Source organism: Filicampus tigris, chromosome 1, assembly GCF_054856515.1.
Source record: "Filicampus tigris isolate MCC_2025a chromosome 1, RoL_Ftig_1.0, whole genome shotgun sequence".
Taxonomy (NCBI): Eukaryota; Metazoa; Chordata; class Actinopteri; order Syngnathiformes; family Syngnathidae; genus Filicampus; species Filicampus tigris.
This window is the reverse complement of record NC_141217.1, coordinates 26,152,594-26,170,233: the sequence shown is the minus strand read 5'-3', so window position 1 is coordinate 26,170,233 and position 17,640 is coordinate 26,152,594. Positions and strand designations below refer to the sequence as shown.

Below are 17,640 nucleotides of genomic sequence, written 5' to 3'. Positions count from 1 at the left end.
TACACTTCCAGAAATACACACACAAGACACAAGTGTATTTGAAATACAGCATGTTGAAATCCTTCCTCACGTAGGCCCAGCCTTTGTAATCATTAATCAAATGACATAGGAGCATTTGTAGGGGAGCTAATCTTTAAGGGATAAATCTGCGCTATATAACCCCTTTTACATCTGGAACTAATTGTATATTATGTACCGGTACCCAGATATATCATACCCTTTGGTGACTATTTGAAATTAAAGGCTGCTAGTTGATCCTGTGAACAAGCTAGAGACACTGGCATAGCTTCTGATTTGTGCCAGTTAATGCAATAGCTAGATACTTTAGAGTACGCGTCTATAACTTCCAGCAAGGCTGGTACAGAAGTTGTCAGATCCTGATTCAAAACTAAGATATCATCTGCATAGAGAAACACTTTATGTTCTCCACCACCTCCTACTCTGGACTCAGCCCTTATTAAGGTAGCTAATGGTTAAAAAAAATTGTGAACAGTAACAGACTTAAATTACACTCCTGTCTACTTGTTCTGGTTGTATTGAAAAAGGTCTGATGGTGAAGACAATAAGTATTTGAACACCCTGCAATATTGCAAGTTCTCCCACTTAGAAGTAATGGGGGGGGGGGGGGGGGGTGCGGGTCTGAAATTTTAATCGTAGGTGCATGTCCACTGTGAGAGAGATCATTTAAAAAGAAAAATCCAGAAATCACAATGTATGATTTTTAACAATTTATTTGTGTGATATAGCTGCAAATAAGTACCGGTATTTGAACACCTGAGACAACCAAAGTTAATATTTGATACAGTAGCCTTTGTTTTCAATTACAGAGGTCAAACATTTCCTGTAGTTGTTCACCAGGTTTGCACACACTGCAGGAGAGATTTTGGCCAACTCCTCCACACAGATCTTCCCTAGATCAGACAGGTTTCCAGGACTGTCGCTGAGAAACACTGAGTGTCAGCCGCCTCCAAAGATTTTCTTCAAATATATTGGGTTTAGGTCTGCAGATTGGCTTGATCACGCCAGAACCTTGATATGCTTCTTACGGAGCCACTCCTTGGTTTTCCTAGCTGTGTGCTTCGGGTCATTGTCATGTTGAAAGACCCAGCCACAACCCATCTTCAATGCTCTGACTGAGGGAAAGAGCTTGTTCACCAAAATGTCACAATGCATGCCCGCGGTCATCCTCTCCTTAATACAGTGCAGTCGTCCTGTCCCATGTGCAGAAAAACACCCCAAAACATGATGCTACCACCCCCATGCTTCACAGTAGGGATGGTGTTCTTGGGATGGTACTCATCATTCTTCTTCCTCCAAACACGGTTAGTGGAATTATGACCATCCAAATGTTCATTGGCAAACTTAAGACGGGCCTAGACGTGTGCTGGTTTAAGCAGGGGAACCTTCCGTACCATGCATGATTTCAAACCATGACGTGTTAGTGTATTACCAACAGTCACCCTGGAAACGGAGGTCCCAGCTCTTTTCAGGTCATTGACCAAGTTCTGTTGTGTAGTTGTAGGCTGATTCCTTCTCTTTCATAGGTTCATTGAGACCCCACGAGGTGATATCTTTCATGGAACTCCACTCGGAGATTGACCGTCATGTTTAGCTTCTTCCATTTTCTAATGATTGCTCCAACAGTGGACCTTTTTCACCAAGCTGTTGGGCAATTTCTCCGTAGCCCTTTCCAGCCTTGTAGAGTTGTACAATTTTGTCTCTGGTGTCTTTGGACAGCTCTTTGGTCTTGGCCATGTTGCAAGTTTGAGTCCTACTGGTGGACAGGTGTCTTGATGAATCTAACAACTTCAAACAGGTGCATCTGATTCAGGGTAATACATGGAGTGGAGGTGGACTTTTAAAGTGGACTAACAGGTCTTTGAGGGTCGATAGACAGGTGTTCAAATACTTATTTGCAGCTTATCACACAAATAAATTGTTAAAAAAACATACATTGTGATTTCTGGAATTTTCTTTTTTAGATTATCTCTTTCACAGTGGACATGTAGCTACGATGAAAATTTCAGCCCCCTCCACGATTTCTAAGTGGGAGAACTTGAAATATTGCAGGGTGTTCAAATACTTATTTACCTCACTGTATAATGCCATTAGTAAAAAATTGCAGCTTTCGGGCATAAATACAAAATTTATATCCACTTGCAAAATCCGAATCTCCGAATCCAAAGTTTAACCTGCTAGCAAATAGGAAGGCCCATTCCACCTTATCGAACGCTTTCTGAGCATCAAGTGATATACCGTAGGTGAAACCGGACAGGGCTTATCCTTATTCATCCACATCAAATGCAATAGCCTGCTCATATTGTCGGCTGTGGACCTGATCTTTATAAATCCCACTTGATAGTCCGATCAGGATTTGACGTAGAGTATACTGTATCCTTGTCGCCTTCTGGTCTGAAGAAGCTCTCTCAGCGCTGCTTCAGCAGCACACCAATTTGCATTCATGGCCGACAGCATTGTGCAAGTGCTCATTCTGCTCCTGTCCATGCAGCTGGATCCAAATCACCATGCACATGGGTGTCTGAGTGAGATTTACTCAATCCTTGATTTTACTATGTGGATTAAATGCTGACATTATGATACCAATTCAATGTGCAAAATTAGAAGCCAGTAAAAGCCAATAAAATTGTCTTTGGTGGATAAATCAGTAAGCTTCAGCCGCAACATGAGCAGGTAACCTTTGCAGATCATTAGAATCTTTGCTGATCCCATAAGGTTTATTGTGGCCTGTTGAAAGCCCACCTCCCCAATGATTTGCTAATTTTCAGTTCCAAGGGAAATTACTCTGCATGGGCTGCTGACTTATTGCCTGCAATTATGCTTGTTAGAAATCAGGGAGAGTTCTTTTCTGGCCGTCCCACCTCTAACTTCATAAATCCAACACACGTTGGTGTGACCATTTCCTCTATCACAACCCACAACCCAAACAGTCGAGGCAGAAGGCCCCCTCAGGTGGTTTTGAAGTTTCAAGTGAATGTTTCCTTGCTTTCGTTGCCTCGTGCATGCTTGCACAAGGTTTTGTACATTGTTTATTCTGTCATCATCAAGTACATTCCACAATATAACAATTCACAGTCAAATATTAGTGACAGATTGGCACAAGCAGAAGATAAAGCTTATTTAAGCCTGGCCTTTTCTCCTTTTACGGAGGTAATACAATGGGAATGTATTCAGACCCCTCAAAATGTTTAACTTTTTGTCAGTGCAGCCATTTGCCAAAAGTTCATTTAATGTATACTCAGCACTCAATCTTGACAGAAAAAAACAGAAATGTAGAAATGTTTGCAAATTTATGAAAAAATAAATTCTGAAATATATGGTCATAAGTATTCAAACTCTTTGCAACGACCTTCATATTTAACTCACATGCTGGCCATTTCTTCCGATCCTTCTTGAGATAATTCTGCTCCTTTATTGGAGTACAGATCTGTTTAATTAAACTGATTGGACTTAATTAGAAAAGGCACACACCTGTCTATATAAGACATTACAGCTCATAGTGCATGTCAAAGAAAGTGAGAATCATGAGGTCAAAAGAACTGCCCAAGGAGATACAGATATTGTGGCATGGCGCAGATCCGGCCAAAGTTACAAAAGAATTTCTGCAGCACTCAAATCACATTGAGTCTCCCGCATTACAAAGAGCTTTTTTGTATAAAGTGAGGAAGATATCGTGTTTTAGCTCTAAACATTATTTGCCTAATTTTAACATAATGATTCTTTTAACTTCTTAATGTTTGATTTTAGAAAGAGTGGATCGGTATGGGCGGCACGGTGGACGACTGGTTAGCACGTCCGCCTCACAGTTCAGAGGTCGTGGGTTCGATCCCGGCTCCGGCCTCCCCTTGTGGAGTTTGCATGTTCTCCCCGTGCCTGCGTGGGTTTTCTCCGGGTACTCCGGTTTCCTCCCATATTCCAAAAACATGCATGGTAAGTTGATTGGACTCTCTGAATTGCCCCTAGGTGTGATTCTGTGTGCCCTGCGATTGGCTGGCAACCAATTCAGGGCGTCCCCCGCCTACTGCCCGAAGACAGCTGGGATAGGCTCCAGCACGCCCCGCGACCCTTGTGAGGATAAGCGGTATCGATAATGGATCAGTATGGGCATAGTAATAACTCTCATTAATAATTCATATTGCTCTCTTTTGCAAAACTACAATTGGATTTATTGTAGTTTTGTGGGTAGATACCCACAATTCTACACCGTAGGACAAATAGGGAAAAATCAAGGAATAATAAATTATGTTAGGGTTCAGTTTGTTTCTTAATATGTGACTAGTATGCAGGGTTCCCATAGAGTGTTAAAAAGTATTTTAAGCATGATATTTATGAATTTGCAAATAAAACCTTTCAAAAGTCTTGAATTTGTATACCTTGGTCTTACATTTCATGGTGTGCAAGGCTTGAAATAAGCGCTATTGCATCGCACTTTGCGGTTCAAAATGTGTATTTATTGACATTAAAAAATAAAACTGCGAGCAGGCACAACGTGTTTGCGTCAGACACGCGCAAAGAGTTGGAGGCAGAAGTGAAGCTGTTTGGTTGACACCGCGGGAAGATGACAGAAGTGTGGGGAGTATTCCAGATTAAAACGCAAGGCAACCACCGTGGCGTGCAATCGTTGTAACACAGAACTTGCTTTCTGCCAAAGAGACCCAGTGTGAAGCCACGGAGGACCCGAAACACTGTAAAAATTAACGTTCCGCAAATAAGTGAGATATGTTAATGTACACTAGCATAACATTAGCCCTGTGCCGATCTCGTATCTAGGACGCCTCACACCCATTACACAGAAAGTCTGGCGTGTCAGTTTTTATTAATTTTTTTACCACATAGTGTGACATGCCCTACGTGGCCCCACAGTTTGTTCCTGTGATGTAGCGAAACGCCTATCACTCCCTGACCAGTGCGCGTTAGCTCCCTTTTCTGCCCAAAATATCAGGCGCATGCTCCCGGCATCTGCATTCGCTGGGGAACATAGTGACTGTCATGAACGACCCCCCCCAAAAAAGCCATGTAGTCTGATTTCTGCAATAATTATGACTACTGGCGAATTTGGGGCTTGTTTAATTCCAAGGTGAAAAGTAAAGTATATTATGATATATCATACAGTGTGTTTATACGTTTTGGTAAGTGCAGGCATGGCCATTGTAGTACTCCAAGTAGGGTTTTGGTGAAGTCAAATGAAGGAAATATTTGTTCCCTCTCAACGTGTCCTAGTTGTATAAAGAATATTTGTCTATTTTTTGTCAGCTGGTTTAAGCTCATAAACACACAGCCAAGAACCAACTGTAACACAGAATGTCACTTACAAAAATTCTTGCTACTCAAGTAAAGTTGCATAAAGGCTGTTAATCTTTTTTTATGAATGCCTTATAATGCAATCAGGAATAGGAATGATGCAAAGAAAAAACATGAACACATAAATTAGGGCTGTGCAATTAATCGATATTTAATTACGATTTCGACAGACCTAAAAATGGCACAAGACCCGCCACAGGAACGACTTGTAAACAAGCAAGGCAAGTCAAAATCGCTTATTTGGTTACATTTTCGGTCTGCCGTGGAAGACGGCGAGCAAAGACATATAAAGTGCAAATTGTCTCCGCATCCACCGGCAACACAACGAATCTATTAAACCATCGTTTGGTTTACGGTGATGTTATGATACACCAAAGCAAGAAAACACCGAGTTAGATTTGGCGTCGTCTGCAATGCAAATTTCAGTCGTTGAAACACTGTACGCAGCAACCCCCACCCATCAACATCGGAGGGACACAAAAAGATAACAGAATCTATTGCCCAGACAAGGCTTCCAAATGTTTAGCACACAGACTCCACTTCGCAATTGGTACGAGGGATTTATTTTAAATAACATATCTTATGCAAATATACATTACTTTTACTAGCACAAAAATAGAAACCATGCTAAGCATTATTACTGTGACTTAAGTTACATTTCTTGTGTAGTCTATAATATGAAGTCAAATGTTTTGTGTTCATTTTTGTTTTAAATTGCTTCAAATGCAATTTGCAAACATATTATTGGTCATTATCTTGTAATAAAATTTATATATGGCCTACTGTAATATAGAAGTATTGAATAGATTACATACTAGTATGTAACAGTCAACATTTAAATTTGTTTCAGCTAATCAGCATATAAAATTTATAATTTATCAGAAGCAAATTACTTTGTGTAAATATTACTTTAAAAACAAAGGAAAAAAGGCTCCAGACAAAGGTCTAAATGTATAGATGAATAGCATGTCTGTTATTCCGTCAAAATTGGCATTTTACTCCAAGCAGTTTACTACTTTGGCAATTTATAAGTGCATAGCTAGTTAACTCGTTTGTTTATACAAGGAATCCATACTTTAATGTATACATTTGCATTGAAATGCTTTATTTATTTTTTTTTAATAATTAATTTAATAAATGTTGTTGGGTCCAAAATGAACTTAAGTTATTATAGCGTTTCAAAGAATTTTGTCTTAATATTTTTTACATGATTAACCCTATTCTTGTTTTGTAGCAAAAAATAAATAAGCATTTGAACAATCGTGATTCTTGATTTCAATTACTACCAAAATAATCGAGCAGCCCTAACATAAATACATAAAACACCACACAAACACAAGGAAGAAATGCTGCAATCACAACAACAAAGTGGAAGCAGGCATTTCAAACCACAAAACAAAAGCAAAGAAAAATGCAAGTTCACGCCACTAAAATGGAGTTTGCCAAGCCACTAGGGGTCACTGCTGTACCAGTCCTTCCGTTTTGTGGCATGAACATGCATAATTTTTTCTTGTCGTTTTTCAGTTGGTGTTTTAGACTTCCACAGCGTATTTTTATTTCTTTATTTATTTTTTGCATTTGTTATGTGGTTTTCAAAGCTGGGCACTTTACCCTTTTTTGCCAGTCTGTCCTCCATCCGCAACCTGGGTACCCCATCCGTCCTTGTCCCTCCGTCCTTATTCATAAAAATAATCATCCTCTGACCCTGTCTGTCCTCATCCTTTTAAAGGGCTTCTGTCCTTACATTCCGTCGATCCACCCCCTGCCAAACCACTCCCTCCCCCCCAGACCCACCAAATCGCTGCACCCATAAACATTATTTAAACATCATTAGCTGGCTAATTTCCTATATACATCAAGTACCGACTGAACGTGTTGTGTTAGGTTCTTTTAAAAAGCAAGACCACTGCATGTTCTCTTCGACGGAGCTGCCTTCATTAATTGCTTGCACAATGCTTTACATGTGCTTCTCAGTAGTCACATTGCATAAGCATAGTGTGCCCTCTAGTGGTTCAACACATGTAATACCATGGATAATGCTACAGGAGTCAAGGACACCATTTCACTGACTGACAGAAACACGCCCAGCCTGTCTTGTGTGTGTAATCCGCAATAGCAATTTTGTTTTGTTAACTAACTAATAACATTTAGTACCTTATCCCTTTGCATGTGAAGTATGTACTTGAGTGGGACATCTTTAGACCGTAAAAATCTCTACCAGCATATACATTTAAATGACCCGGAAGTGGAAGTCTTTGTTTCCTCTTAAAATAACCTTGCGTTATTTTGCAATAATTATTTTATAAAAACTGAAAATGTCTAAATGAATGGGGCCAGTTCAAAACCGTTGTGTCTCATATGTTGCAAGATTGTGGCGGTAATAAAAGAGTGAATATTAAGAAGCAAATGAAACACACGTTTCAACCAAACAGCCACTGAACTCGATGAGCAGAACTCACAAAATAACTGAACCGAGAGCCCAGGACAGCAGACCAACACGACTTACAATCTAACAAAGGGCAAATACATGTTCCCTCTGGATAGTGTGGGACAATTGAGCAACATTTTGTTCATAAAGAAATGTGTCAATGTAGCTGCTGAGACGTTACTCGAAGGTTAACAAAATATGTTTGTACTTGAAATTTGCATCAACCTGTTCTGATTTACATGAAAGTTAATTACAGTTAAGAAAGTAAAGTAAATTTGCCTGCCCTGTGTTGCTTGTAATTTAAACCTGGGATGATTGTGCTAATTTACTTAAAATTGTATGCAAGTCTTTCTTTTTTGAGTCACAGGCATCAAATGCAATTTGTAGTGAAATGTAGGCCTGACGTGTTTGTGCCAATTTTTTATTTGAGCATCCGTTATTCGTCATCCGTCTGCAGCGTGGGTACCCTTCCGTCGTCCGTCATTCTGCTTTTTTTAATTAATAGTACCTGCCTATAGGCTGGTCCGCCTCTGATTTTAAACACGCTGTGGAAGCCTGTTCACAGCCTGGTCTCTTACTCAAATCTGTCCCCCAAGCAACAACAACTCACTATTGCTCCTCACTGCGGACATTGAAGCCTCGCCATGAAAAATAGACTAAAGACGAACTACAGACGAAAGACAGATTAAATCAATGCCCCTCCGACTATGCTTAGTCCGTCTATTTTAAAATTTTACCCATCATTCGTCAACCGTCAGAGGCGGATATACGGGACGGTCCGTCACATAGACGGAATGCCCAGCTCCGTCCAGCACACCCATGACCCTAGTAAAGATGATCAGTACAGTGAATGGATTGTTGTGTTCAGCATTTTGATTTTGGTTTAAAATGAAGTTTTTATGTGTTTTAGCCCCCAAATTGTGGGGCACTGTTGTCTTTAGTAGGATCAAGATTTTTTTTTTTTTTTTTTTTCTTGGAAAGTACATCATATTTGCAAAACCACAAATAAATGTTGTGAAATGGAAAATAATATGTGCTATTGTGATACTGTTTGACACTTTGATGTCAGTTCCAAACATCCTTTGCAATCGGACCCCTCCAAATTTTAATTGAAGATCCCTGCGATAGAAAATTCTTCCTGTGGAATCTCAAGTGTTTCTGACATCTGTTTGCGAAGGCTCGTTTATGTTGAGCACTATACATATTTATTTTTTACTACAATGGTTGTGTCAGACTTTGTTTCATAGCATCCAGATCTCACCTCAAATGATGAATAACTGGAATACCTGGCTGACCCACCACTTTTCTTCACAGCTGGCGAGGCAAAGTGGAGTTCAGAAAAACTCCTAATCCGCCCTCTGACAGGTGCCTCCACCTCAGCTAATGGTGACAGAGGAACTTCCCACACAATCAGCCACTGCATCAGTCTCCCAAGGAGAGTGCCAAGATGGCTACCCGGGTGGGGGAGGGGTTCTTTGCTGAGCGTGCAAGGGAGAAAGACAGAATGTGAGTGAAGACTGGAGGCAGTGCGTAAAGCCACTTGACATTTGCTTGGCAAAGCGTGCCAAGGTGTGTGAAACGCGACGTTTACATAGCACTGCTGTCAAATAAGGGGATGACCTTTTTTTCCCCTTTACATCACTACACCGTGACATCTTCTGGTCTTACAGAAAAACACACCTATCGTGCAATACCACCTTAAAAATTGGGATAATCTATCAGATTTAACTATATTTTAGTGGATTTGTTTCGAATTACAAATAACTTATTTGTTTATCTATGGACGGTAAACGGTGTCAAATCAAAAAAAAATAGAGGGATGGGATTTTGCTCCCATTTGTCAGACCAAGAAGAACTAAATTATAATATGCATCTGGTGGAACGAAGGCAATGCCCCACTCTATCTATTTCTGTTTTTCAATTGAATACAACGGTGATTCAATTATCACTCAATTCAATAGTGTACATCGATAAAGTAGTCATATTCATTTTCTGGTGCTTTTGGAGTCTTCCTGATTTCTTTGTCCAGGCCCATAGACACAATGCAGGCACCTACAATGAGCATGGCTGACATGGCTTTTTTTCCCCCACTGGCCATAGTTATTTGTCCGACCTATGATCACTCTTTGGGAGTGACTGAGTATGTTCATTTTATTTTGGTGCATCTGATAGATAGCTTATTTTGTTGTTATTTTTCAACAACTGATTGTCAACACAAGATTTGTTTGTTCAAGTAATAATGCTTCTGTAGCATTACCCGCTGTGCACTGAGCCTGCCACTCTCATTCTTAATTTGTTTGTTTCCAAAAATATATATAAGAAAAGAAAACTACTGTATGTGTTATATTTGTCTATGGTTATTGTATATTTACAGGGCTAACCAGCATTTTTTTATTTTCATCCATCTAACTATCCATCCATTTTCTCATTAGAGTCTTGGGAGAGCAGGTCCCAGCTGACTGGTTGAGAGGCAGGGTACATCCTGTACCAAACCTGCAGAGAACAAAGTGAAAAGAACGTCATCCGCTGTTACCAATTTGTCACCGAACTTGACGTCACCATGCAATTCAATGCAAGGCAAATTATTATTCCAAAATGTACCATATGTAAATGATATTTTCTGCAGAAACCTCACAATATATACACATTTTGTCTTCATCTGAGAACATCATCATGGCCAGTACTAGTGAACTATAAAAGAAATTGATTAATTGATTATTTCATGTTTTTTTGTTTTTGCTTCACCGTCTAGGCAAATGACTAGACAATGGATCATTGCAAAATTCAAACACTTTAAGCAAAAGGAACTGGTTAAATGCAGAGGCAAAGAACTCAAAGGCACCATATTGGGACTAATCGATCAATATCCCCGACAAATAAACAAATGACGGAAAGTATTATAAAGGAAGTCCTCGAATTACGACGTACGACATTTCGACTTTGCGACCCCTGTGTCTCTTCCTCTTCTCTTTTGTCCCCAGCACCCTAGTGACTACGTTTACATGCAGTCAATATTTGGGGGAAGGTCAAAATTCCAATTTTTGAAACATTTTGAATATCCCGTTTACATGAATAAGCGGACAGAGTTAATCCGGCATTTGAATAACACACCGTGACAATTCACTCTATTAGAAACAGTGATCACGCACCGATTTCACTATTAATTAGCACCTAATCGCCCATTAAACAACAAGATGGTGCTTCAGTACATCAAGAAAACACAATTTCTAATCCAACAACTCAAGTATGAAAAATTCCAATACAATAATAAATCAGACAAATTCTTGGCAAATTTATTTCATCAGAAAGGAAAAAAAAATCCATCAATACTGGACCCAGCAATCAACAATAAACAAGGCAGGGCAGTTTTATTTAAATAGCACATTTTATACACAAGGCAACTCAATGTGCTTCACACATGCAAAGACACAACACCTACAAGCATTTACAAACACAACAGTTAACAACATTCAAAAGCAAAGCAGAGAAAACAAAATTATCTACAAAAAATACTAGAATGTATATTGACAACATTCAAACACATTAACAGAAAACTTTAAAAACATTTGAAAATAAATAAAATAAGGTTTCTAAAATATATAAAAGAAAAAAAAAGATTTAAAATTGTTTAGAGGATGTTAATCAAAGGTATAAGGGGAAAAAAACAAAGTTTTTAACCTGGATTTATAAGCATTTACACTCAGGGTTGACTTCACATCTGTTGGCAGCTTTTTCCCTTTGTGTGCAGCATAACAGCTAAATGCAGCTTCTACATGTTTACTTCGTACTCTGGGCTCCACTAATTGACCCAAGCCTGCAGATCTCAGAGCCCTATAGTGTTTATAATCAATCAGTATTTCATTAATGTAATCAGGACCCACACTATTCAATGATTTATAGACCAGTAACATTTATAGTAGTAACATTTTAAAATCTATTCTACAGCTAATTGGGAGCCAGTGTAAAGCCTTGGAATGGAGTAATATGATCTGATCTCTTTGTTGTGGTCAGGACCCGAGCTGCAGCATTCTGAATGAGCTGCAGGTGTTTGATGTTCTTTTGAGGGTGACCAGTAAGCAGACAGTTTCAATAATCAAGTCTACTGGAAATAAAAGCATGGATTAATTTCTCCTGGTCTGCTTGGAGCATGCCACCCTTCAGTCTGGATATGTTTTTCAGCTGGTAAGAGGCTGTTTTAGTGACTTATTTAATATGATTGCTGAAAGTCAGGTCTGAGTCTATTAGCACCGCAAGATTTCAGACTTGGTCTTTGGTTTCTAAGGACAGTAACTCCAGGTGTTTTCTAACAGCAATCCTCGTTTCTTCATTGCCGAAAACAATTGCCGCTATTTTGTACAATACACAAAACCCACAGGAAATACATTTTGTATTTTATAATTTTCGTAGAAATCTATTCATCGGATCATGAACCCTGCCAACCAGATGTAGACAATTTTTAAAACAACTTGACTTTATCTTCACTAACCAATGAACAAGCAAACACGTTAGATGCACCTATTACCAGAGCTGGGTGCTCCGCCTAGGTGATGGACTGGTCTGTCTATCCGTCGCTGACGGATGCCCGTTTTGCTGACAATTGACGGGAAAAATTCACAGACTAAGCACTACTTTATTTAGTCCGTCATTCATCAGTAGTCCGTCACTATCACTAGCAGCAGCAACACGGCAAAAAAGTCAAGTCAAACGAATCCAAGAAGCCGATATACAACATAAGCTTGTACGCAGACAATCTACTTTTATACCTATAGAACCCATCTGTATCACTGCAGGATACTGTACATTCAACATTATTAAAGAAACACTGTGTCAAATGTCAGTTTTTGATGATTATGGCCATGTGGACAAATGCGATAGTGTTTTGACAGAAGCCAACCACATTTCCCATGTGTGTCATCGCGTAGTGTCGAGAAAACCTGAGCTCTCGCCGGCCTGCAAGTTGGACTGAATTGCATTTCTATTTCCAGTGGCTGTGTGAAGGATGAATAGCGATGAGCTAATGAATCTAATTTTGTTCAAACAATACTTTTGTTTTTTTGTTTGTTTTGGGGCTTCTGCCATGACACCAGTAATGTCGCGTAGATGTTCGAATTGACTTCCGTGCCCCGCTTATAACATACCTTGTAAACGATTTGCTACAGTCTGGCCATGTCCCCCATTCACTCAAAACAGCAGTTATCAAACCCCTTGAAAAAATATCCAATCATCATCTTCTGTTCCTGTCCATGGGGCTGGAAAAACAGCAGTTACAAGACCATCTTAAACTTCACTCACTGTATGAAAAATTTTAATCTGGTTTCCGCACTGCCCACAGCATTCAGACTGCTTCGGTGAGGGTCATCATCGACCTTCCTCCTTCATGTCCACCGACACTGGTTCCCTCTCACTACTCATCCTACTCGACTTACTGCAGCATTTGACACTGTTGACCACCACATCGACGACCGCCTCCACTATGACTCTGGTCTCTCCCACAATAGTCTTGCCTAGTTCACCTCAAATCTCACCAGACAGAACCTAGTATGTCAGCCTTGGCTGTGCCCAGTACAAAACAGACCCCGTCATCTGTGCAGTCCCTCAAGGTTCTGTCCTAGGACCCCTATTATTCATCACCTACTTGTTGCCACAAGGATGTGTCATCAGCAGTTATGGAATCTCCTTCCATTGCTATGCTGATGACACATACCTCTCAACTCCGGGGTGTACTGAATATTACGAAAGCTGTAAATTGCCCTTACATATCTGTATATAATTATGGTACACATTATTTTTGAATAGCTGCTGTCATGTGAATGGAAATCAGAGATGTACGGTGTACATGTTTGAAAAGGTGTTTCCACCTGTACAAATTACCCCGAAAGTGTCCAACTTGACAGGTATGATGACACTCAACGATACTTAAGGACTGGGTACAGGCAGTGGCAGTGGAGACGTAATGTTTTTTGGTGTAGAGCCGTGAAGAGTAGAGTACGGCAGATTAGATACCGTCGGTGTAAACGGGGCTTGACATGTTAGTCATAGAGTGATACAAATTATTATTATCATTAGGATTTTTGATTTATTTGTTACACTTTATTGTTTTCTTTGTCAGATTTTTAATTATATTTAATTTGCTGTTATTAATTATATTTCTTTAGGACTACTATTTTATTCCCGTATATACATACATATCATGTTCTGGTTGGATTCGCGTGGGTGGTTGGGGGTTCTCTAGACCGGTATGGGATGCTGACCAACAAAACCAATGTCTGCAAGCCCCCCCGCCCCCCACCGTAGGACCTTTATTCTATGAGGGAGATATGTTAACCAACCACTACATCATCATAGTGCAATCCCCCTTTCTATATGTAGTCAATGTAATCAAACACACTCAAATTCACTCTGGGTCAGAATCACTTGCATCACATGGCAGTGAATAATGTGCCTGCAAGGCTCTGACGACTGTTGGCAGCAAAACCAGAAAGTTTGTTTTCACTCGTCTTCAACTGTCATCTCACATTTATAAATCAATCTTAGAAGCCAGCCGGAATGCGGCCCATTGCTGTTTCATAACATGCTCGTCTTTCTTAGGCTGCTTCTCTCTCCCTTAAAACAAACCCCCATCGACTCCCTCCCTTCATTGCTCCTATCTTCCTCTTTCCTGCTCCCCTCCTCATTTCCCCCGTTTACCATCCCCCTTGATTACCTTTCGTTCTGCTCGTGCTCCACGTAACAAGCTCTCTGCTCCAAGATGATGTCAGAGAGCCTCAACTGCTGTTTGTATGGAGGCTAGCTGCTGAAATAGTTTACATTTTAGTGACATTGTAATGAGAAGTAGCGCAACATTTGGGGAATGTTTTCAGTCATCTGCCTGAATAAAAAGCAAGATCAAGCACACTGAAAGAGATACTTCAATCGTGCCCAGCAGTCAGCTCTCAAAATCTAGGAAGATTGGTGCACCACCAAACAGACAAGGCAGTGAATGTCTCCCTGAGGATAAAACAGCTGAGCGTGCGTGTTTTGTAATGTTTCCCTGGAGTGAGGATGTTGGGCTGTGGAAGGGTCTGTGTGAACTGAAAACTGAAACCTGCTACAAAAGTCATGCCTGGATATTAATGGGCATTGCTTTTCAATTGTCTAATAAAATATCCATCGTATGTCAACATAATTTAACTTTTGTTCTACAATGCACTGCGATCATAATATTCTTGATGTTTTTATATATATATAGTGGAACCTTCAGCTACGAATGCTCCCTTTTATGTACACTTCCGAGTTACGTACAAGATTTTCTGCAAATGTTTATGTACTATTTCTGATATACGAACAGTCTTGGCATGGACGAGCGGATGGATCTGTGTAGTAATTCTTCTCGCTTTGCATAACCATCATTGGCAAGGTGCATAACGCATTGCTGTGATCTGAAAACTAGTGTAATCCCTCCGCGGCTGAAGGCGTAAAATGCATTCGTAAGCGGAAGTTCCACCTCCTCATTCATGATAATCAATTACAAATCGCCGTTGCCTTTGTGACGTCTGAAAATCATTTGATTTTTGTCAAGAATAAAAATGATTTAAAATGTGTTTTATTTATTAAAATGTAGCGTTGATTTTAATAAAGAGAATGAACGGCTAATGTCGGTGTAATCATGTCATATAGCCTCCCCGTATGTTGTCGTGGGTCGGACGTTCGACCTACATGCAATACATTCACCCAATAAGAGATGCTTGAAGTGGCCCCGTTGAATGAATGAGGAAGCCGGTCCCGTGCTGACAAACATGTTGAACTTTTCCCAAAGACGTAAATAAAGCGCTAAACAATCGGAATGGCCTTTAAGAAAAGGGAAACTTCTCAAGCAGGGGTGGGCAATTCTGGTCCTCGAGGGCCGGTATCATGCATGTTTTATATTCACCCTGCTGCAACCCACCTGATTCAAATGATCAGGATCAGTATCCAGCTTCTGCAGACCTTGCTGATTATGACCATTTTAATCAGTTGTGTTGCAGTAATGAGACAAAGAAAACATGGAGGATACCGACCCTCGACGATCAGAATTGCCCACACCTGATCTAAAGGGAGTGTTTTTGCAAGTGCTTGTTCATACAGGAGTAGAACGATCTGTGCTCTTCCTCTTGCGTTTTGTAAACAGGCTATGTATGTGATGTTTTGATTTTTATTCGACACAAATGGGAAAGCACACATTGGTGGTAGCATGAGCGAGGCAATAAAGAAATTATAAAAATGATCAAAAGAAATTTGGATCAAATTAATCTTTTAAATGACAATGAGACATCCCACTTAATGATTTTTTTTGTTTTTTTGACAGAAAAAGACAAGTTTCCCTGAATTAGATGCCAGACAAGCCCCGGAAGTCGGCTTGTCGAATTGTCAAAGTTGGACTTTCAGAGCATCAGACTTTCAGAGCGGCCAGCCTTTCAGCCGATTGTGGGCATTTAAAGCCCCTCGTTTACAGATAGGTGATGAAAGGAGTAACAGAGGTGGATTTCAGGGAAAAAGTAAGTCAAGCTGACACTTACAGATTTAAATGTTATTTTCTCACGAGCTATGACCAATTCAGCTTACGAAAGGCCTCTCGGAACACATTGTGTTAGAGTATCTTGGTGACTTCTGAAGGAAAATGACAGACGTCACAGAAATTGCACCTATGCTGCAATTAGGCTGCTCATTTCTTGCTCTTTTAAGTGAGCCATGGAAAGGCTAATCGTTTTGTGATGTTTCAGAGGTTGAAGTGGTCCTAAGTAGAGATGTTCACATACAGTTTGGGGCCAATTGAGCCCCATTATTTTGACCATAATAGCGACGTATTTACAATTAATAGGCAAATCGTGATCGGTCACTATAGCGTGACTCCCACCAACAAATGGAGGGATGGGAGGGTGGCGTGGCCATATTGTCCGTTAAAAATTTGCGTTATTCAAGGCGTTAGTTTTGTATTGATTTGACCAAAGCAAATTGATATAATTGAAAGTGCACGCTAATATACTTTTCCTGATTAAAAAAAAACAGAAATTGAGCTTTTTAGTGAAAAATGGACCATCTCGGTTGGATCATCCCTTTAACACTTGTTTTAAAGAAAGTATTTCAATATTACAGAAGTTGCATTATTTTATGTTTATTGGGTCCCCACTAGCTCTCGCAGTATACAAGAGCAAATCTTCCTGGGGTCCATGCAAGTGAAAGGCACAACAAAACAAGATGTAAGAATAAGTAAGTATATATTAGTAACTATAAAATAAAAATAATAATACTACAATAATATAATACTGTTGAATACTAATAAAGAAATCATAATGCCGATAATACAATTTTCAAAAACAAAAAACAAAACAAAAAAAAACTACCAAAGAATGACCCAAATGCAATCAATGTGTCATGTGTCATCTTCCAAACCGCTTATCCTATTATGGGTCGCGGGGAGGTGCTGGAGCCTATCCCAGCCGTCAACGGGCGAAGGCAGACTACACCCCAAACTGGTCACCAGGCAGTCGCACAGCAAACACAGACACCGCCACTGAGCGGGAATTGATCCCACGCTGTCCGCACACAACTCAGGCGTGTGTACCACTACACTATCAGTGACCCACGCAATCAATGTTAATAATGTTATATAATAACAATAATAATAATAATGTTACTAATAAGCATTTATTTGAAATATCCATGTGCTTTGCACCACAGACAAGATGGAAGAAACCAAACAAAACATGTATCTATGTAAACAAAACATTCATGTCCCTATATTTCACACCACGAGATACACCCAGGTATGTATGAAGCCCAACATACCTTTATTATGACTCTTTTTCCATTAAGCATTTTTTAAACTTATTTTGGAAAGTGGACTTTGTTTATGTACTCAGGATAGTAACAGGTAA

At 39.8% G+C, this 17,640-nt stretch overlaps 1 protein-coding gene across 4 annotated transcripts in view; it reads right to left on the bottom strand.

Annotated features, from left to right (window-relative positions):
* Nucleotides 1-10,148: 10,148 nt before the first annotated feature.
* The window catches only part of LOC147153387 (uncharacterized), a 54,227-nt gene continuing 46,735 nt past the window's right edge, over nt 10,149-17,640 (bottom strand). For all 4 annotated transcript variants that reach the window (XR_015086598.1, XM_086029079.1, XM_086029088.1 and 1 more), the window contains one exon: nt 10,149-10,240. Coding sequence is in view for 3 of the 4 variants with exons in the window: in XM_086029079.1 (XP_085885205.1) it covers nt 10,157-10,240 (84 nt within the window). In the remaining variant the exon portion in view is untranslated. The remainder of the gene's footprint in view (nt 10,241-17,640) is intronic.